The 23,420-nt window shown below is 41.0% G+C and overlaps 1 protein-coding gene and 1 pseudogene across 2 annotated transcripts in view; one reads left to right on the top strand and one right to left on the bottom strand.

The window, feature by feature from the left end:
• Nucleotides 1-18,633, bottom strand: part of LOC149226401 (putative choline kinase 2) — a 200,608-nt gene extending 181,975 nt beyond the window's left edge. Inside the window, exon 1 of one of the 2 annotated variants that reach the window (XM_089375287.1) lies at nt 17,951-18,633. In XM_089375287.1, the coding sequence (XP_089231413.1) occupies nt 17,951-18,292 (342 nt within the window). In that variant the 5' untranslated portion in view covers nt 18,293-18,633. The remainder of the gene's footprint in view (nt 1-17,950) is intronic. The other variant, XM_089375286.1, reaches the window with a different exon arrangement.
• Nucleotides 6,736-7,858, top strand: LOC149226402 (UNC93-like protein 3 pseudogene; annotated as a pseudogene).
• Nucleotides 18,634-23,420: the final 4,787 nt, after the last annotated feature.

Below are 23,420 nucleotides of genomic sequence, written 5' to 3'. Positions count from 1 at the left end.
CATCAACATATAAAACCAAAATAAGGGGTGTGCCTTGGACCACTTTGAAGTAGAGATTTGGGTCAGCATTGTTTCTCATAAATCCAAGCTTCACCGGGTAGTTCTCAATATAGGCATACCAAACCCTAGGAGCTTGCTTCAATCCATAGAGAGCCTTCTTCAGTTAGCACAAGAGTCTTCTTGTTATGCACTTCAAAACCCTATGGTTGCTCACCATATACTTTTTCTTGGAGTATGCCCTGTAGAAGCACAGTCTTCACATCCATCTGGTGAAGAGTCCATCGTTGACTAACGGCAACGGAAACAATAGATTGAATGGTAGTATAGCGGGAAATAGGTGCAAATATATCATCATAATCCTCTCCCTCTTCCTGAGAGAAACCTTGAGCCGCAAACCTTGCCTTATATTTCTTAATACTTTCATCAGCTCCATGCTTGATCTTGTATAAACATTTAGAAGTCATAACAGAGTCCAAACTTCCCTTTGGGTCTCAGAACCACTTCCCACACATTCTTCATAATAGATTCGTATTCTTCGGCCATAGCATCTTTCCAAACCTACTCTTTCACTGCTTCTTCAAGGTGGGAGGCTCAGCTACAACATATCCCTGGTATTGACATGGCTTCTTACTTTCTCTAAAGGATCCTTTGGCAACAACATGTCTTTTAGCATCTTGTAAAGAATCACAAAGCCAAAGTGGTCTCTTCCTGTCAAGGGGATCACATGGAGGAGGATCCAAGGGGTCCATAGGTTCCATGGGATCATCGCAACATCTTTCTCAGTTGCTGCATAATAATAAAACACTCAGTTGCTGCACTGGTTTTCCCAAGTTGGGTTTTTCCGAGGACTTTTGTCGAAAAATCACTGTGTTATTTTTTATGCGTGATCTAGCATTTCTTCCAACATTTATTCTTCTGCAGTTTTATTTGTGTAGGTTGCAATGTGATTTATTCAATATTTGTTGTAGCAAACAGTAAATAAATTGTTAAATTAAATTAACAATTAGGAGAATAATTTCCAGTTGCTACAATAGGATTCCAATTTGGAATTTTCACCTAGTATCAGAGCGCAATTGATCAACGAGAGAGCTCAAAGGCAAAGAGAGAAGGAATTCCATTGCTCATTGTGGGCAGCAGGCCGAAATTCCCAAGGGCAACGCATTCATTCTGCCAAGAGGCCGACTTACTTGTGGAGGTTCGAATTTTTCTGAATGAGGGGCAGAAAAATTCAATCCTACCAGATCAAGTGATTCCAGAGGTAGAGGGAGCAACCCAGATTTTTTGTTTAGCAGATCTCTAGTTGGACACAGAGGGTTTTGCAGCAGTTCGATAGAGCAAAGCTAGTGTCGAGTGGAAGAGAGAGACGCACACACAGTTGAGGGAAAAATTTCCTCAAGGAACTTCTAGTCTCAGAAGTTTGATTTTTCCAATTACAGATTGGCAGTTGTTGTGAGCAAACTTTCTCACTCCAGAAGGGAGTGCGAGTAGCAGATTCAGCTACAGAGCAGAGGGAAAGAGGGAGATTTTCGAGTTTTATTTCTCCAATTTTGAGTTTCCAAATTTTGTAGCTCTACAGGGATGACCGTACGAGATTGCCAAAGGAGGTCGTGCGAGTTACCCAGGATGCAGATCTAGGCAGCAGATCGACTTCTAGTTGCCTGAGGCAAGATGCTAGAGGAAGTGCGAGTTGTCTAGTGTGAGTTGCAAAGAAAGAAAGGGTCTAGGCCTGGGACTAGGCTTGAAAGGAGATAGTGGGGCACCAAATCTAGGAGGAGTATAAGACTCCAGTGTGCCATATTGGGCAGCGTCCAACGCAGTTGCAACAAGGAGATCAGTCAGATCGATTCCAGAGCGTTGCAGCAGGACCATCACCTTTGCTACAGGATCCCACAGTATCATATTAGCAGGTTCAGTGTCACCAGACGCAATTTGTCACTAGACAGTTGCAGTCGGTACTTGGGAGACAGTTGCAAAGCTAGATGCAGTGACACAGGAAGTGTGAATTGCCCAGTTGTAGTATGCAGGTGCAGTTCCAGCCAGGTGATTCCCAACGCAAAGCAATGCAATCCAGTTTCCAATGTAGGAGGGCATTGCGAGTTGCCAAGAGGAGGCAAAGAGATTTCCCATGGGGAGATCTAGTACTGTAGTCCTAAAAAACTACAGAGATTAGGTAGGGACCTTGAGGAGTCCTTCTCATGGGTCAATACCTTGCTACGGGGGCCCATAGTATTCAATGGCAGGATGGATCAATGACAGTAATGCAATCAGATGCCAGAGAGAGACAATTGCATAGACTAGTAGCAGCCAGATGCTGGGGAGTGCAGTGCAATTGGAAAAATGCAGAGTCAGCGACAGCACGGATTCTTCAGTGACAGTGCAGATACTAGCAGCAGTCAAAGCCTCGGGTGACAGATGCATTATACTGATCACAGTTGATTCAGTATTTTGGATGCTTTTCAGTTGCAGTAGCAACAGATGAGAGGGAGTTACAGTGCAGATGCAGTGTCGGCCGCAGTTTAGCAGGGTCAGCAACAGCACAAATGCAACGTATATCAAAGTTGCGCAGTGGTTGGTGGGCAGTATGGCCAGATATCAGCAGCGTGACAAGAGATGATGCATAGAGATGACCCAACAATCCTTTCTAGAAATTCCGCCTAGAAATTACTTAATTAGATTATTAACCAATTTTTAAATATTTTCTAAGTCAAACTTAGGGAATATGGTTAATTAATCAATATTAATTAAGTCAAGGCATGAATCATCTAGAAACTGAAATGGATCCATCCAGAGATGATCCTAGCCATCGATTATATTTTAATCTTGGTCGTTGGTGCTCCAACAGAGGATTATAAGAGGAGGTCGATGTGGTGATGGAGAAGACACTTGTGAGGTTCGATTTTCATGAGCAGATTGATTTCCTAAGTAGCAGCAGTCAATGGCCAGAGAGAGAGCTAGTGAGATCGAAGCAGTGAGAGAGGGGCAGAGACAGTGAAGTTGGAGGAAGGTTTCCAAATCCGATGAGTGCATTTGCAGAGAGGCAAGAGAGCCACAAAGAGGCTGACACTAGGGCAGCGCAATAGCCTCTTAAGGAAAAGTCGATTTGCTGGGAGAGATTGACGTTTTCAATTCCAGAGGTCGGGAAGGAGTCCCAAAGTGCCGGAGAAGCCTCTTTCTGGTCAGCAGAAGGAAAAACGAAACGACTTCATCAGAGTTTGGTCTGAGGCTAGACGTCCAGCCAACTTCAAAAAGCAACGCAGAGACTGACAAAGAGGCTCAGAGGGCCGAAATTCTGAAGGCAGGTTGTGTCGGGAGATTCCCTGTGGGGTGAGGAAAATTACTCCAGATTTTTGCCATTATTTCTCTATAGGATTTCCAATTTTAGCATCCAGTTGTACTCGTATTATTTCACTGCTGCATAATAATAAAACCCTTAGTTGCTGCACCGGTTTTCTCAAGTTGGGTTTTTCCAGGGACTTTTGTCCAAAAATAACTGTGTTATTTTTTATGTGTGTGTGCTAGCATTTCTTCCAGCATTTATTCTTTCGCAATTTTATTTGTGTAGGTTGCAGTGTGATTTATTCAGTATTTGTTGTAGCAAACAGTAAATAAATTGTTAAATTAAATTAACAATTAGGAGAATAATTTCCAGTTGCTTCAATAGGATTCCGGTTTGGAATTTTCAAACATTGCAGGGTGGAAGTTTGATAGTTTGACCAACATTCACTTCTGCATATTTTTACTGATTTAACCAACATTGACTTGTTGTTGCTTGACCAGGTTTGATTAGCATTTGACTTGGATTATTGGCACAAATTTCTAGAGAAAGTGTTGATTTGAAAACCTTGCTAAGGAATAATTTCTCCTAAGAAAGTTGATGGGTTTTCTCTCAAAGTTGGGTTTCCCAGGCTAAAATTATTGTCTCTATTGTGCATGGTTGTCTTTCTATGATCTTTAACATTTCCACTGCATTTACCATTGAGATTTTCTATGTATAATTATTCATTGATAACAGTGGCATAAAATATTGTTTGAAAATCATTAGGAAGTAATTATCTAGCAGAAAATTGTATTCTAGTGTACTTGTCATAGAATTTCAACAATCATTAGGGTTGCAAAGTGGAAGGACAAAGAAGGGAGTCAAGACATAGTTGACTCCACTAGCCTACTCAAAAGAACAATAAGTAGTTGACTCCACTAACCTACTCAAAAGAACAATAAGTTCCCCATGCTCACACTTGTGATTTAAGAGGGAAAGAAGCCGCTTGGGCCCAAAACTAATGGGGGCCCAATCATCAGTGACCTAGACTTTAGTGTTATTAATTGGGGCCAAACCCCAAGGACCATGATGATCAACCACCCCACTATTGGTTTCCTATTGTCGCTTGATGTTTTTGGCCCCGTGTTTACTATTGGACCTCAAGCCATTTGAATTTGTTATTTTCCAAATACTTTATGGACTATTCCATTCCATGCATGCCCAAAGGGGTGGTTGGTCCTAGGTTAATGGGCATATTTGGTGTGTAACCAATGCAACTTTTAAGCTCCAAATAGTGCTTATGGCAATTGCATTTGCTGCCCATGGTTTTTTGTATAAAATGCCTAAATACATTTCTTGTTTATATCAATTCTTAAATGAAGGATTTTATCAAAATAAATGAATGAATGAATATATATATAACCCATCGAAAATAGAGTCATGTTTGGTCAACATGAAGAATAGAGTCAGTTTTAGTCAACATGAGGGCTCAATAACAACAATGCAATTTACCCTTAGGGTTGAAAAGAGCACATGACAAAATTGTATTCTAGATAAAATTGAATGCACAAACAGTGTAAACAAAGTAGTTGATTTCACCAATAATTCATACAAATAAGGCCAATTCAACAGTACATAACAGGTTACAATTCCACAATCCTTCCAATAACCCACTATAGTTTAGATTCACAAACTAATGTTGTTAAATCAGTAGATCCTATTGTCCGTATACTGTTGATCTAACCTTACAACCAGCTACGGTCTTGGCACCCTTAATCACTTGCTGCCTCGGATCCGGTCTTATTAGTTGCCTGAGATGTATTTGCCCTATCTGCTTTAATCCAAATAGCCAAACCCTAGTAATCTTCGCATCCCTCAGTTTATATCCCTTTTTGCTGCCAGCAGCCTCAAGAATAGCATCTCAACGTCCATTGCCACACGGGAATATAGGCCTATAGGGTTCTTCCGCAATCCTAGATCCACCCTCCACCATTTCAGAACGGGGTTTCCCAACCTCGCTGCCACAAGGAAGGGATCCCTCACTTCCTCGTTGCCACAAGGGAGGGATCCCACACTTCCTTGCTACCTCAAATGCGTTATTTCGCTGCCTCACAGAGGGAATTCCAACCCTACTGCCACCATCAATTCAATACTTAATTGCTAAAAACCATTCGCTGCCACAAACCAGGCCTCAGAGGTGTCCCAAATAGTATTTTCTGCCACAATCAAGGCTTCAGAGATGATTCGCTACCACAACAGTACCTTGTAGATACCCTGTTGCCACAGACTAAGCCTCAAAAAGGATCCGCTATCGCAAACATGGCCTCAGAAATGATGTGCTGCCACAGACAATGCCCTAGAAGTAGTCTGCTACCACAAATGGATCCTTTTGGAGATGATCCGCTGCCATAGATAAAGCCTCAAAAACCATCACTGCCACAAAATAGTTGCCTCAGAAAATTATGCCAAACAAAGTTCGGTCCTGTAGTAAGAGAAAATGGTGGATTGGCTACGGTGGAATCTTTCACTACCGAAACCAACCAGAGTAATGAGGTCTTAAAACCCTCCAAGAGCCTCAACCCAAAAATTAGAAAGATCAACAACCCGTGATGCTCACAATGAATCTCCTCTCTCCTTTTTATAGATTCCCTTTGGGGTTTTCCCTCCTAATTTTCATTTGAGTGGCTAACAAGTTTCCCTCCATTTGCCCCAAATTTGACGTCTATTGCAAGTTTCCCTCCATCTGCCCCAGATTATCTAATGTTACCGAAATAACATCAAATAATGGGGTTTTCCCTGTGACAGCCCCCGGTCATTTTCCCAATTATTGTAAGCATTGTAAAAATATTTGATTAAAAATGGGCTGAGTCTAGGGACACAGATTCCAGAACTAAGGGGGATTAATTGCTCAGGATTTCTCTTGCTTTGTCACAGCCAAGGAGGCTGACAAGTATGCAACAACCAACTAATGGTGATCTGGCAATACAGGGGGCAGCCCATTGGTGTTGGAAGCATGGCGGGGTGAGCTGACCACCACTGCAACAAGAAATTAAACAAACAAACCAAAACAATATGGAGAGAGAGAAAATGGTGTGGATCAACATGATTGGCCTACAAGATTCAGGCCAGACTGGGAAACAACAACCTGGGCTGTGGAATCAAATTATTATCAAACAGCTATCGATAGAATGTTTGGGAGAAGAAGGCAGATGCACATAAAGACATACAGAGGGAGAGCACTGATTTTGGAGCAGAACGAAACACAAATCAAGAGAGGGAGGAGAATAATTGATGGTTCTGGTGGGTTTCCACGAGGATCAGCACAGAAGGACGTCCCTCTTTTGGCTTGATACTCACAGTTCAAATAGGGGAGCATCTTTTCATTCTTGGAAAATTCTGGTATGCATGTTGACGAGGTGAATTGCATTCCGAGAACTTTCCAGAAATGTTAATGCAGGGCTAGGCTGCTCCCGAGGGCGATGTGCAGAGTCGACATTTGCTCTGCACATGGTGGGTGCAGGCGCCAAGCTCATATCCCACTTGGCTGTCAATTCCCACTCTCACTGTGCGTTTTCTCTCAGCCTTCAAGGTGATGTCAAAACTCCTTTCCGTTTGCTCCATTGGATATCCAAGATATTCAACTTTATAAATTGATACATTGGAGATTTTTCAAGGGGTTTTCCCTGTTTCCAAGTTCCGGCATCATTGTATCTTGGATTTAAAACTTCTGTTATATGGATAGGGGATGGAATGTACCTGACTTTTGCCACAAGGAGCCATGCAGCTGAATTTAACTTGCGTGAAGGAAGAGTTCTTGGAAACTTCAATGGAGAATTTTAGGAAATGTTTGCCAGTACCCAGGTTATACGTAACATGCTTTCACTTGCTTTGCTGAAAAATGGAATGGAAGGAAGAGTTCTTGGAAACTTCAATGGAGAATTTTAGGAAATGTTTGCCAGTACCCAGGTTATACGTAACATGCTTTCACTTGCTTTGCTGAAAAATGGAATGGAAGGCAAAGGCTCCGGCATATCATTGCTATTTATTGAATTTCTTGTTAGCATTACTTTGGGCACAATTTTTGGATTCTTTTTAGATAAACAGAGTGGTACAAAAGCAGGGCTTACTGTTCAAGCTAGTAGTGGCTAGCATTCTTTTGTTGGAGATTTACTGAAGACAACCTTGTTCCTCTATTTGATAAAAGGATGCTATTGTTGATCCCTTTGCTTGTCTACTCAGGCCTTGAACAAGCATTTGTATGGGCAGAGTTTATAAAATATGATGTCAGCCCTGCAATTGGTGTTATCAGGTGTTGGAGGTACTATGGCTGTTTTTGAAGCTGCTGATGCAATTTTCTCATTATTGGCTGGGGGCTTGACGACTGGTTTGCTCTCCATCACCCTCATTATGTCTGGTGGTATTATATTTTAGACAATTATGCTTTTTGAACTATGGTTGAATCGTAGGTTTGGGGGTGGAGCAATAGACTTGATCAATCTACTAGGCATGGCAGCATTTTGGGGTTTAGGGGATGGAGTTTTTAACACAAATAAATGCTCTGCTGGGTTACTTTTTCCCCATAATACGGTCAAGTGCTTGTAACAAGGGGTATGGATGACACCATCAAGATTTTGACCTTGCTTCTTACTGTGAAATGGGTTCTCTGCTCCAACACATAGCCGTAATAACAAGCCTGTGCTTCTATGGAGATGAGTCATCTGTGAAGTCTGGAGGTTCCACTTGTCCTAGAACCCTGCTAAGCAGTTCCCTGAATTGAAATATCTACATATGGGATTCAGACTTGTGGGTACACTTGAGAACTCTGAAAGCCCACAAGAAGGGTGCCAATGATCTGTCCATACACCCTTCTGGAAGGCTGGCTGTCAGCTGGAAGGGATCACAATCTTAGCATGTTTGAACTTATTAAAGGGAGGTGTACTTTTAAATCAAATTACAAAAAGAGGCCACTCCTATAAAATTTAATTCCAAGGAAGGGGACATTTATGCTATGGTTATTGAAGAGGTTGTAAGGGGGCTGAAGGGTGGAGGTAGCAGGCCTCTGGACTCCCTGTTTCAGCCTTTACTGAAGCCATCATTTGATGGAAAGGTGGAGGTAGCAGACCTCTAGACTCCCTGTGCTGGGTGTCGAGAAATCTAGGGCATTAGTATTAGGGGAGTTCTCTTTTATTAGTGACTGCTTGTGAATGCTTTTTACTTCTTTAGATTAGTATCTTCTTCACATTAGTTTATTAGTGTTCTTCTTCATCAAACAGTAACCAATGCATGAACATAAATAGACAAGAGACACAGCATGTAGGCATGAGCCAGGGCCAAAACCTCTCACTCTTTGAGAAGAAAACCCGCACAAATTCTTCTTATAGAGATTCCAATTGACGAATACCAAGACCAAGACACAAGTCCTCTTCCTTCTCTTCGATTACTCCTTCTCGGTTTCTCCTCCTTCACATCTTGCACCATATGTGATGACATTGAACTTGTCAAGGATGCCGAACTTCTCCTTCTCCTGTAGCACCAATTCTGAAGTCATGTCACTGAATCATAGATACTATTGATAACACAGAGACCTTTCTCCTTCGTATCAGCACTGAGATTATGTCACACACTTGTGACCTTCTTCTTGAGGTGGCACTGAATACTTCACTGGAATATTACTGAGCTGTCTCCTTTATAGTACCAAATCATAGTCCTATCACTTCAGCGAGCTATGGCTTCTCCATAGTACCAAACTGTAGTATATATGTCTTTGATTAGGCAGTGCTCCTTTGCTGAGGTACTGAGACTTTCCTTCATAAATTCGAACTGATATTTCTGTGTTAGGCCCTAAACAAACCCTCGCTGTCCCTTCATTACACTTCTGCGTTAGTCTGAACTTGTCTTCTGTTTGTTACCCGAATTTCAGAGCTTGACTGTCTCTCCAAATCCGAATTTCTGTCTCTGTAATAGACTTCCGAAAATCTCAGAGATAGCCAAGATCTGTTCTGAGATTTTCCACCGAAATTGCAGAGGTATCCGAATCCTTGAACTGTCCTTATGCGAAGATCCTAGCTGGGTATTTATAGTAGTTGGTCCTCCATAAATTAGCCGACATGATCCAACGAAGAGATGTGTCCCTTTAACTGTAAGCCAACATGAAGGTCTTATCTTTACTTGAAGCCGACATGAAGAGGAGGATTGTGCTTGTCATTTGGAGGGCTATTTAGACATAGACATAGACTCATATACATTTTACATATGCTCAAGAAGAGTTCTTCATACATGACATTGACTCTTTGACTTGATGATAAATCCTAAAGCTCTCAATGGGAGCCACTAACAAATAAAATCTCTTGCTCATGAAACCCATGAAGCAAGGCATACAAAAATAATTTTATTTCCTTTATTACATCATTTACAAAAATCACAATTACATGTCATTATGAAGACCAAACCTAGATACATTTTACAACACTAGGTTCATTGCATTTAGTAGCTAGTGGGTGGAGGTGGTTGGACCTCCGGAGTTTCTGCTTCATCCGGCAGTTTTGGTCTCATCCTTTGAGCAACCTCCTCACGCTTTAGAATCTGGCTCAGGGGGTGATTGGGCTGCAAGCAAGACCGCTGTGCAGGCCAATCTAAGGTTGGGTGGAGAGTCGCAGTCCCAGACTCAGTTCCCTAGTCCTAATTGAGATAAGTAACTCTCAAGTTTGATTAGTATAATCAATTTGATGTTTATTTTATTGAGTGCAAATGACGCCGTTGAAGTGTGAGGTATGACCAGTGATGTAGTTGTTCATCTAGCAGTGACATGGTTACTGGCATTATTATTTTGTAATGACTGATAATGATGTGTGTAACAGAATTCTTGTCGAAGAACTGGTCACAAACTGATACTCAGCCCTGTATATCGACCACCACGAAGACTTGCTGAACTCCAACCTGAGATACTGGGCTGGGAAGTGTTCAGCAACGAATTAACCACCACACACCTGAATGCGTCCCCACACAACTGAAAGAACACAATACAAACCTGAGAACTGAAACCATTAACATTATGAGTATGGATTCTTGAGTCCAGTTAATATCAGCATTAAAGGTGACTATGGATACTGAACATGGTTATCATTTATGTTGCTTGCATTAATGATTAATAGATTTCTGTGTGTTAGAAGGGAATGTTGTAGTTTATAAATGATAAATCAGATCTCTGTTGAATTGGTATACTATTGTGTGAGCTCTTTCCAGCTGTGTTTGCACTGCTAAAAGAATGGTGTTAACTCATATTTCCTGTAGATTATGAGCATGCAGTCAAGCCTAGTCACTGGGTAGAAACCCAAGTGTCACAGTGGTGTTTACAGGCTTTTATATATATATATATAGGAAATCCTACATGTTATGTTCAAAATACTGTAGGAACAGTGGTCAAAACTATGAATTAGCACTGGCTATACATGCCACAGGGATGCCTCATAGTCATTGAAAAGGCTATCTGTATTTACTATATCAAATCCCAGGCTACAAGAGCATCAATGTTCTGGTATTTGTTGGTTTTCTCTAGAACCCAGTCTTCTGTTGCTTTGTTTATAGTTAATCATGGATTTTCATCAAATTTTATTGTTGTCTTTCGTTTTCATAGTTAGTGTACATGAGACCTTGTCTAGTTGTCTTACACATGTCTATGGCATACAGATGAGTTTTTATGACAAGACGCACTAGTTGGCCTAGGCTGGACTAGATCTATATGCCTCTAGATCTATTATTTGGGTATCTTATGACCTGTGTTAAACCTTCTTCAAAGTTCATTGTCAGAAGTCAAGCTTTAAAGCTTCTAGATGAATTGAGAAACAACTTGAACTTTTTAAAATTAGCTCTTTGGGCATCCTGTTTTAATATTAATGATGTTCGCTTGATGCCCTAAATGGAGATTAAGAAGCTCGAGTGGCTTTCCCGAACTTATAAGTTTCTGCCACTTCTAAGTAGAAATCTTTTTTTTGGGCATATAATGGGGAACTGATTTTTGAAGCTGGCAAGTTGTCTTATTAGTTACATAATAGATATGAGATCTGAATGTCATCCCATCGAGTCATAATGGAGATAGTGCTTCCAGTGTGATTCTTCACTATTCATAGACGCGTCACTCAAGCAGCCAGTAATTTCCTGACCTTAATTTTGCATTAAGGAAAAATTTGGGCTGGCCATGGAGACAGTGGTATCTACAAAAGATTTAATGTGTGTAGATCATCACAGCATTTTAATTACCATGGGGGGAACACTGTTATTTCTGAATGTAGTGAGCTAAGAATTTCCCATTTAGATATTTGATGTCTCATTGTCTCAAATAATTATAGGTGCCAATGATTTCACTCTTTCTGATTTAATAGGGCTACTGGTGATCTGAGTATTTTAATGAGATATTGAACTTAGGTGTTAAGGTTCAAGTGAATGCACACCTACTGGGATCCCGGCTTGCTCTACACTTTGAAGGGCATTACAGTTGACTTGGTCATGGAATTGAAAAAGGATTTGCTTGATGTAAATGTTTACTCCAGTCAGACTCTTACATTGACTCCTACAATTTCAATTGTGGTTGGATGGAATAAAGCTATCAAAATTCATGGAAGACAGTTTTGTGATGCAAATCCTTTTTTCCCAGCCTTGTCCATTAGAGACTAGAAGTGAACATTTTCGGTCTAGCTAGCTTATAAGATGGAGAACCTGACACCTAGCTTTCGTCATATTGCTGCTAGTGATTTTTTTATTCATTACCGATAACCCAGTTTATGAAGCATTGTGAATGTTGATTTGAACTACAGTTTCAAGTTGATGAACCAAAACTAAGACATGATTGATTGATATTTTTAATATTTTTACTGAGAAGTTTGATGGATGTTTATGTTGGTGTGGGAATTGTAAAGGTTTATATCAGTATTAGATTTCCAAGTAGGTGATTTGACCTACGATACTTTGATTGATGTTTGTGAGGCTATAATGATATTTTCCTGATAGTTCAGGAAGAGGTAAATTTGGTGGAATTGAAAGTTCATTTATTTTGGGAAAAAAACATTTAGATTTTCATTTTCAAGTAGTACTATCCCTAGTTCTCAGGTTTACATTTTTTCTAAACTGTTGGACTAACGTTTTCGTCTTTATGTCTTGCCAGACAAGCTTTGTGTAGATTGTGCCTAAAATGAAATATAGTCAAGCAATTACTCATTGTAGTATAGCTGAAACTACGTGTAAATTGCATGTTATAGGGTATTGCATTTTTTCTTGCATGAAATCTGTCACTTTGTTTAAAAATCTTCTTAACAGCCTGCCTTTTTTTTCGGCTTATGTAAATGTGCTTATTTTAATTTTTAGTAATCTTGTGGAGGTGGATTATTGTAAACTAAAAAAAATTACTCCATCCTCATAACTACACATTGAGGGTCGGGTTGGCATAGTAACCACCTCTGGTTAGACAAGGGCGTGTGTTACATCCCCTTTCCAAATGACTATAGCCTACGGGGTTAAATAGGCTACTATGTCCTACCTTGGGCAATTAATTGAAAGAGGACATTACAAACAATGACATTTGTCCAAGGCTATGCATCATCAACACGCATGTTGAAGCAATATTGATGATTAGGCCACAATAGAGGTCACACTTGACCATCCATAGCACAAGAGGGAAGCGAGCACATCAAGGTCTGAACCTAGCCCATAGCCCATGTTGCATCTAGACCATAGTCCATGTTGTCACTAGACCACAACCCAATGGACAATGTGTGTGTGTGCGTCTCTCTTACTTTACAAGGTTGTGAATTGTGGCTCACAATCAAAAATCCATATAAGGGGATGAGGACAATAACTAAGAAACATGGGGCAGTTTTTTTCCCTTTTTTCTATAAATAACACTTCGTAATTACATGGTAAAATTTATGTCATGATCATTTTCATAGACTCAAACGTCACATGTAGAATTTCCTTGAACTTCTGCAACTTCTGTAGTGAACAATCTGAAAACTGAAAACTATTTTCTTTTCACTAAAACACAAAATTTCTCTACTTCAAATTTGCAGCGGAATAGAACAGAATTAAAGACACATTCACACAAAATTAAACACAATATTTTTCTAGGAACCCAACTAGGAAAACCCTCTGCTTGATTATTGATAGAAACTGAGCATTAGATCTCTTACAAATACAACTTATTTCAATATAAAAACAAGCTTGTTTTCCTAACTTGAACCAGGCTTGAAACCCTTGCAAGATTGTTGATCCCTATCTGCTCTCTATTAAAATCACACAAGCCTCAACACACAAGCACCAACCTGTGCTCTCTATTGCCTTGTCTCACCAACTCATGCTATTGTATCTTCATTCCTCCGTATAAGCACTTCGATTAGGCTATTACTGGCAGGTTCTATTTGAGGAAAGTCGAACTGTTGATTGACTAGGTAACAAAAGCTCACTGGTTGTGTTAACTCGTCCTTCCTATAATTTAGAAGCTTGACTCAATCAACTCATCCTTTGCCCAAAATAACTCGCACTAGAAGACAATAAACTTGGCCTTCCAATAATTAGCACTAGTCAACTGCTTCTTGCACTCCTAACTTTTAGGAATTCACCCTAAATTTTAGGAACTCGTCCTACTTTTTTAGAATTAGCTCCTAACTCATAGGTATTAGGAACTCATGCATGCTCAAGGAGAAACCCGTTGTGGTTCCTTTAATTAAGGGCCAAGGCACAAATCAAGGAACCCTTCTCACTTACATTTTCAACACTCCCTCTTAGCGAGGAAGGTGTTCTTGGAAGAACCTCGTCCACCTGGATTTGTCTCCAACATTACCATGTTCTCCGTTGCTGCAGCTGCTCCCTTTGAACTAGAAGACTTTCCTGCTTCCTTCTGCAGAACCTACTTTGAAGACCTGTTCTCTCCCGCCATGCTATGCCAGTCTATCACTTCCCTATTTTGAGAACTTTCTGCCTTGCTGCTCAAGGCTGCTCCCTTTGAAAGCATGCATCACCAGCTCCACAATCTGCCCTATTAATGAATGCAGCTCCTTTAGGTCACTGATATTTGGCCCAAATAGTCTGCCCTCTAGCTGCTCCTTTGTCCATCAAGGATGCCAACTCATAGGGTCTTCAACCTACCCACTACATGACTCACTGCTGCTCCACAAAAGACAAGTCTTAGGGCAAAGGAGGCTGCCCACTTTCCACTGAAGATGTGCTTCTCAAAACAGTGAACTAGGGTTGGTTGACTAGCCCTCTTGGCTACCCTTGCCTCCTTCAAGGTTCAGCTCCTTAGGCTCCAATACTTCTGCCCTTCTAACAGCCTGATAGTCCTTCAGCAAAACTGTACTTAGGGCTCTTCTGGCAACCCTCTAACAGTCCTCCCACCTGTACACACGTTGCCAATAAATCTGTCCCAAACCTAGACTAGATCCTGCACTGCAACCGGCACTGTTCCTGCACTGTTCACAACTTCATTTGTGAACAGTGCTCACGCTTTCCGATCTGCCCACTTACAGTCATCTCTGTGACTGATCTAGGGCTACAAATTTACTGCCCTTTGTTCTGCAAATTTTTACAGGTCTAGGGCTTATCAAATCTACTGTCCTAAGTCCTTTAGAACAGTCCTTTCCAACTACTTCAACGCAGCTCTCTTTCCACTGAGACTGCTCCACGTTGACCCATATTTCCCTTCACTGTATCAGCCATATACTCTGCCCATAAATTTGCACTTTTGTACAGTTACTAGAGGCTGGAAATGCGCCTAGTTCAGGACTGCCATATACATAGAATCTCTCCGCAATACAGCCACTATTCCCTGTCTATATGTCTCCTTTTTAAGGTCCCTCTCCTCTCTCTCACGTACAGAAAAACTGAGCAAATTTATCAACCTTTTGAACAATCTTTTATTGGCAGCATACCTTAGAGGGAACCCCTAACTAGGGTATACAAATCCTTGTTGTTCACACCTTGAACAGCTCCTTTAAAAACTCTTGAATCTGCCCTCTTCTCAACACTTCATGACAGCCCTACTACCATTCATGATACACACCACTTCTGTACCCTAGCACGCATTTTTGGAACAGACTTAAGGGCTGATCCATGGTGATTGTACATGCATTGAGAAGACCCTAACTAGGGCTTCAAGATCTCCTGTTCTAAATACTTTAGAACCAGCTCTCCATCTCCTTGCAACAACCAACATGAAGTAGCAAATCCACGTACCTTAACCTGTTGTTGCCTTCATCTTATAAGGTCACTGTTCCTGTGCATATGACCTGAGATTTTTGGCCCTCTTTAGGGCCCCTGCGGCCGCCTCAAAGGTGCCCTAAACTCAGCCTTCAATACTCCTTCAACTTTGCGATAGACACTTCTTCCGGATCTCTTTTCCTACGTTGATCCACAACTGCATGCAATCTTCTTTCCTGTAGCAGACAAGGCATGCATCCCTCCAAAACGCTGCTCCAGAAGTCACAGCTCCTATCTTAGGGATCAGATCTTTCCTGAGGTCAGATCAGAGAAGTATCCTGCATGCACAGTACTTCATTAAATACTCAGCCAACAGCTCTCCCTATCTCGACCTTATCAGATCACAAGAGGTTGGAACTTAACTCATCCTCTCTTCACGTTAGATCAGCTCCTTAGGGTCTGCAGCCAGATCTGTTTGCTCCTTAGCCTATGATCGAAGCCCTTGAGATGGATGTGTCAACCTGTGCTGGCTAAATTTTGTACTTGCTCTGATACCATATACAATTTCCTTGAAATTCTGCAACTGCTATAGTGAACAATCTGAAAACTGAAAACCAGTTTCTTTTCACTACAACACAGAATATATCTACTTCAAATTTGCAGCGGAATAAAACAGAATTAAAGACACATTCACACACAATTAAACACAATATTTTTCTAGGGAACCCAACTTGGCAAATACAACTTATTTCAATAGAGAATACAATCTGATTCCTTCTGCCTGCACTAGGCTGAAATACTCCTTGCAAGACCTCTAATCTGCTCCTCGATTTCCTCCTAATTCCTTGCAATAGGCTACTCCTAAATTCTTGCACAATCCCAAGGAAATTCCTCTCTCCAATAATGCACACAAGCTACTCTTGGCACACTTTTCTCTCACAAGGTCCACACATAAACCTGCGCAACCTTCTCACAAATCCCTGAGCTCTATAGGAATTAGACTTTTTAGGAATTAGCTCCTAGAGTCCTAACTCATAGGAACTCGTGCATGCTCAAGGAGAAACTCGTTGTGGTTCCTTTGATTAAAGGACAAATCAAGGGACCCTTTTTCGCTAACATTTTCAACATCACAAAGGTTCAACTGTTAGAACAGTCAAACTTCCTTTCAACAATGATAATGTGACCAGGGATAACTATTCCACCAAGGTTTCCCAAAACATGCAATTGACCCTAATTGAGCCACTGGGATCGAGAAGTCCTTTCATAGAGTGGATTTAGCTAACAACATAACAAGCCATCAGGCACAAGCTTATTCCAACACCCTATGGTCTTAACATGGGGCCATTTGATAATAGATTAATTAAGCTAGATTAGCAAACAAAAATGTCAAAAAATATTTACTTGTTCCATAGCAACTAAGGAATTTTGTTACGGTGAATTCAATTAAGCTTAATTGTCGAGCATTATTACAAGCCCCACCCAAGCTTGAACCCTCAAAGAAACAGTGGGTTTGCCCCTTGGGCCAACACACTCCCACAAGCAAAACATCATATCATGAAGCAGTAGAATTGAGTCCATTGAGTCAACCCCCACCTCATGCCTCCAAGTGTCAAATGATGTCTCGTCTATTAATAGGTAGTAGATGCTCTTGAAGCATCTTGCCGGGACTATTTTAAGCTTAATTACCCCAACAATGAATCACAAGATACACCCTCACTTAAACAAACTAATGATATGCATTATATCTTAATGTTGAGATTAAATAGCTAAATGCAGTTACTTTGAGGATGCCAACCGCTGACAACTGGCAATTGAACTGCTCAGTTTTAGTGTGCTTTCTATACCAATGTCATCTTATTGAGCCCTAGGTCCTGGGGACTACTATGAACAAAATTGTAAACAGTTAGACTGTGATAATAAAAAAAATTGTAAGAACGTGGGTGCCTAATAAGCATGGCGAATGTGGGTGCCTAATAGGCATGGCATTACTTCACAAGCTCAATATCAACATCAATTATTAAGAAATCAAATCTAAGATATCTCGATTGCCAATTCAGTCATATCCATCACTGGTCCTCAAAAATAATTCTTTGAGTTGATTAACAAGAATGCAACAAGGACGGACGAAATAGGTTTGTGCCCCATCATCGGTGGAGTGACAATTATCAGCCAGCAGTCAGTAGTTCAATTCCATAGAGTCAAAATCACAAATATATGCACTGCATCACGCAATGAATAGGGACTGCGCTCTTTTCAGGGCATGAGTAGGTAAACTTATGAGCTTCTATAGTGTCTTGGGTCACCAGGATCACCATGAGTGGAATTTCGAGCAAGTGAACCGCCGTGATCAAAATTTCGCAAATGGAGACCTCTCAAAGAACGGGGAGGAGGTGGGTGCTTAATATGCAGAAAGTTGAGTTTAAGCCCTGAGCTTCGTCATCTCAAAATCAAATCTCTTAACATTAAACATAGCTGAATACAGATATAAAACTCAAAAAATTATATACATACCCGAGCATCAAGAAACTCCTCGAGACGACCATTTGGGAATCGACCCAGCAGCCTTGGCCCATGACCCAGCTGAGACATGCGCTCAAACGTTATAATTTCATTTTCTCTTTCGAACAGCAGATTGGCGCTATTGCCGTAGATTCTGACAAGCACTTTCTTTGGGCAGTGGCCATCTTCCCAACTCCAGTGGCATTCGTATACCCTGTTGGTCATCGATCCCTGGAGTATCTTCAATACCAGTTCCTGCACATTCACTATGCCGTTCCATTGGCTGGCAATCTTATGAAGCAGAGAGTATGCCTCTGCTGGTATATCATCAGCATCCCCACCTTCACAGCTCATTTTCTCGTATAGTCAAATTCAGCGACAGATCTCCCTTGCAAGAAAACACTATTTGGATTTATATGCTGGGGAGTTCAAAGGGGCTTCGCGGTAATGGAAGTATTACGATGACATTCAGTTAAGATATTGCGAGAATCCTTTTGTGGGTTTCCAGAATATTAAAAAAGCAGGCTCATAATCACATTCGGGAGAATATATTTTTCCGGGTAGATTCTTGATAAGATCCGGATAAATGCTGTGTCAATGGGTTGCCGGTGTTTTCAAGGAAATGCTCCAGGGTAACATACAAGTGTACTGCGCCTTTATGCAGAGTGCTGTGTCATCGAGTGACTTAAAAGTGCTGTGTGTCGCCGAGTGACTAAAAAGGTGCTGTGTGTCGCCGAGTGAATACATCTCTATCAATAAGCTCGTCAACTTTTGGCGAGTGTGTTTTGAACTTAGCTTGAGAGTTGATACACGGAAATCAGCTCATAAGGTGGCGTTAGTTTTATATTTTCTATTATGTAGAGTGGTTTAACTGTTGGCTATAATATTCGTTGGTTACTCAACCAAATTCCCATAAGAGACTTTGAAATCGTGTCTTTGATTGGGTTGATTTAATTTATTTGGTTTAAAATGTGGTTAACTACATTGGTACATCATTTAAGTTTGGGTCTCACCATTATAGGGTTGCATCGTTTATGTGCACTTTACATGTGTTTTTGTATGGGCTTTTATGCGCACTTTACACTGTATTTTTGTATGGGCTTTTATGTGCACTTTACATTGTGTTTTTGTATGGGTTTAAAGATTTTTTTTGTTACTCTGGAGGGTAATTTAATCACCGGTTTAATTATATTAACACATCATCCCAGTTAAGTTTGGGTTTTATAGTTATAAATTGTGGGATTATACTTCTTGTGTGCATTTTACATGCATTCTCGAATGGGTTTAAAGACAACATTCCCTCATTCTTACTTGGAATATTTAAATGGAGGAGAATTCAATTACTGACTCATGTTTGGTCAACTATATTGGAACATCATCTAAGTCCAACTTGGGTCGCACGATTGTAAATTGTGGGTTTATACCCTTTATGTGCACCTAACATGTGTTCTTGAATGGGTTTTAAGGCTACTTGCCCCTCACTTTTCCGTTTAATATTTAGATGGAGGGTAGCTCAATTGCCAACAGTGTCACTTGGTTCAAATTTGAATTCGAGTTCAACAATCTTGAAATTCGACAAAAATTCGACACTAAGAATTTTTGTAATAAAATTTGGCATTAAATTCAACATACTACTAATTCTGGAAAGAGGGAAGGATTGACATTGTTGCAGCGTATAAGTTGTGTGGTGAGAAAGCAAAGCGAGACTCAGGAATGGGCACAAGCATGGGCATGGACAATATAAATAAATAAACCATTGGCACAAGTAAGATGAAAACCATGGGCAAGCGTTGCAGGCAATCAAAACTCACATGGAAATTCACGTTCGCCGAATTACATTCAAAATAATTCACCCCACCTTGAAATTCGACACATTTTGAATTTCAAGCTCGAAATTCGTCGAATGTGATGACGTACATCACAACCAAAATAATCGTCGGTTACCCTTTGAGACTCAACGGGACTCTAACCCTATTGAATCCAGAACTAGAGACCTCACGACAAACCATGCCTTGAAATAATATATTCAAACCAACTTAGCTAACCCACTTAACTTCAAATGTTTGGAAACAAGTCATTTGTTATTGACCATATCAAGACATCATCCAAGTCAAGCTTGGTCCCGTGGTTATAAATCATGGGGTTATTGTAAACCTTATCTATGTTCCCAAATGGGCTTAAAAATGACCCCCACCCCCTACATTCTCATGAAAACAAACCATGGTGAGATGAGAAATCAAATGGATATGGGAAAGGTCTTATTGATTTCCTGTCACACCACATGATCATGTGCATCTTAGTATTACCAGTATGTGTGTGCTCCATATTATTTAGGTTAAGTCCATAGTTTAATGTGGGGATGTTACATCGAAACTTCTCTGCAAACTCTAATTGTTACACGTCATTTTGTCACCATGACACTTTACTGTTAAAATGGATCTCTCGCCATCCATAAACATGTTCCATTACACTCCCTTAGAAGTCAAACAATCAAAAACCCTTGAAGAAGATGTGAATTTTGGGTAAAATGGCTTTATAACTTGTTTAGTATGACCTGCGCGCTTTTCCTAGTCAGTTTCCGCACATTTGCAATTTCTCTCCTTGAAACCTGCGCAGAACTGCACTCTGTCTTCCACTATAGACCACGCACATAACTCAAAGAAAGGTAAAAATAAAAAGTGAATTCCAAAAGCACTGTTGGGTGAATATCTCAACACTGAAAGCTTCTAGGCCATATTTGTTCGAGCCACACACCTCAGATCATGGAGCTAATTCCCTCTCATCAAGGAACCCTAATCCCCCAATTAAAGGATCTCATCCTTCTCTTTTGGATCTGAAACTTCTTCCTCTTGGCCTATAAATTGACTACAGGCTAGAGGGATTAGGAGGTTCAGAAAAGATAGACTTATGTTGTTGGATTTAGATTGGAAGGCTTATCATCTAAGGATAGGGTTGGAGGCATTTGGGAGGAACCTCGTGACATCAAGACAGAGGTTGTAAGGCTTGATCCAAAATGGGGTTTTGGATGGACTCCTAAGTCTAAGTGTTCCTCACAAAGGAAAATGAAAGTCCAAGGAAGTTCTTGGACATAGCCCCGTTGCAAAGATCGTCTCCTTCTGAATCTGCTGCAACTTGAATGGGAAAAAATGGACTTAGGATGCAGAAGTTATCGCTGAAAGAAGATGCCCTTGGTTCTTTGGAAAAAGAGGCAAATCTTCAAAAAAATGGCCTAAAAGGCCTTATGAAGAAAATCGCATCAGAGGAGGTCCAAGGCAGACTTAAGTGAAAAGGGGAAGCACCCCCGATGGCCGATCCCCGACATATCGGGTTGGAGGTAGGCCTGCACACCTAACATTAGGTAAGGACCCCCGGCCAATGTGATATGCCAATCTCGGCAGATCGGCATCGGCGGTGGCCATGCCATGGGGTTTAAAGTGGGACCCCGGGCCGAGCAACGTTGCAATCGCCGAAGTCGGTGGATCGACGTCGGCATAGGCCCTGCCATATGGACAGACCCCGGGTCTATGTGATATGCGATTAGCGACAAGTCGCAATCACAACATCGCATCGAAGCATTTCAATGGAGCGAGCCCAATAATAATTATGGCTGCGATAGTTGGACTCGATAAAACTATGAACGACATTTGATATATTTTGAGATCCGGAAAACAGGGTTTTCCTTCGTAAATCGAATTTTCATTAAATAAACGAAAAACAAAAGAAAATGTGTCGATGCAATGGAACCGGACCCGAAAGGGTTTTTTAATGCAAATATATATTGTTTCAAGTCCGATATGAGCGAGATTTCATATTTTAATGTATTTTAAATATAAAAGGGAAATCACGATACAAGTGGGATTTCGGGCGAGGCGAAGGCGGTAAGTGCTTTGGGTCGGGCTCCACCCGATCCCATACAATGGCTGCCACGTGTCTAGGCTAAGGAGAGAGAAAACCACCCCCATCAGGCGATTAACCTCCGTACGAAAGAGATGTCCGAAATGAACCACAGCCGTTGGATTTGGATCTCCCATATCAACGGTGGAGATGCAATGTCGATGCATAGGTGGACCCGAAAGGAGTTATAAGGTAGAATCTATAACATTTCAAATCTGATAAATGGAAATTTGGCGATTTTTCACAGTTTTTAATGTATTCTCTGTGTAAACAGAGAAAGCATTTTTTTGGGGATTTCAAAGGCTTGAAGGTCTTTTCCATTGCATAACAGGTGGCCACCAACCCTGAAGGCGTTTGGCAATGATTGCTAGCGCTCAGAGGGGGATTCGAACGGACAAAAGCCAGTAAGCCCAAGAAGAGGAAACGAACAGACAGCGCCAGTTGACTTAAAAAGCCATGAATGTCAGAGACGAAAGGGGTGGGTGTTGTTGGAGTTGTTGCTGGAAGCGAAGCCAAAGCAGGAAGCTAAGGCGTAAGAGAGCAGCGCAAAAAGGCAACAGCAAAGCAAGCAGCGTAGAAGGCAAAAGCTAAAGCGCACGCAGCCAAGGGAGTCACTTGGAGTTCAAGTGGAAAGCCAGAGGGCTGTAAACTGACAGAGAGCCAAAGAAGCCAGAGCCAAGAGCCAGAGCTAGAGCCAGAGCCAAGAGCCAGAGCCAAGAGCCAGAGCCAAGAGCTAGAGCGAGAGCTGAGAGCCAGAAAGCCGAGAGCTTCAAGAGCCAGGGGATAAAATGGTGTTTGAACCCACTGTTTCTATGTAAAATAGTAGGAGTTGAGCCAAGAGCTTGTAAAAAGGACTTCTACCATAATCCCAGAGAGCCTAGTTGAGTCGACTAGAGCTCACAGAGACGTAGCCCAAGAGTTTTGGGTGAACTCCAAATTAATATTGTTGTTCTGTGTGTGTTTTATTGCTGCATTATCTCTGCTGCTTTATTTACTGTTATATGTATTTATATATCAGTGTGAGCACATTAACTTACAGCACAACAACAGAATTTAAAGCATATAATCAGTTAAAAACAAATACCAGCATACACCTATATTTTCAAGCATTTTTAATTCTGCATTGGTTAATCAATAAGACTTGGGAATATTTAAAGCTTTGGAAGTGGGAGAGGTTCTTGTAACTTAGACAAGAATCCTAAGTGCCCCATTTTCAGATCAGGTGGTATCGAAGCCTAAGTTTGGTTAACCACACCTTTAAGAAGGTTATATCAGAATGCTTGATTGACAAAGCAAACATTGCTTGTTTGAAAGGTGTTTGAACAACAAGAGGCTGATTGTATGCTTGTTGAAAACTGACTATTTTCTGAGTTTGCAGAGGTGAAGGGAAAGCTATTGATAGTTCAGTCCAGGAAGGACAAGAAGGAAAGAGAGTTGAAGACACTCTTCTTATCCCAAAGGACCTCAAGGCAATCCTTGAAGCACAAGAGGTTTGTTGTAAAAAGTTGCTGAATAAGCTCTTTATTTATCTTGTTGAAGTTTTTTTTGTTCATTGGCATAATGACAACTTCCTCAAGTGTATCCTCAA

Source organism: Pinus tabuliformis, chromosome J (assembly GCF_031772625.1).
Source record: "Pinus tabuliformis cultivar Carrire ecotype Pingquan chromosome J, CPIR1, whole genome shotgun sequence".
In the NCBI taxonomy this organism is placed as follows: domain Eukaryota; kingdom Viridiplantae; phylum Streptophyta; class Pinopsida; order Pinales; family Pinaceae; genus Pinus; species Pinus tabuliformis.
The sequence above is the reverse complement of the archived record's forward strand: the minus strand, read 5'-3'. Positions and strand labels throughout refer to the sequence as shown.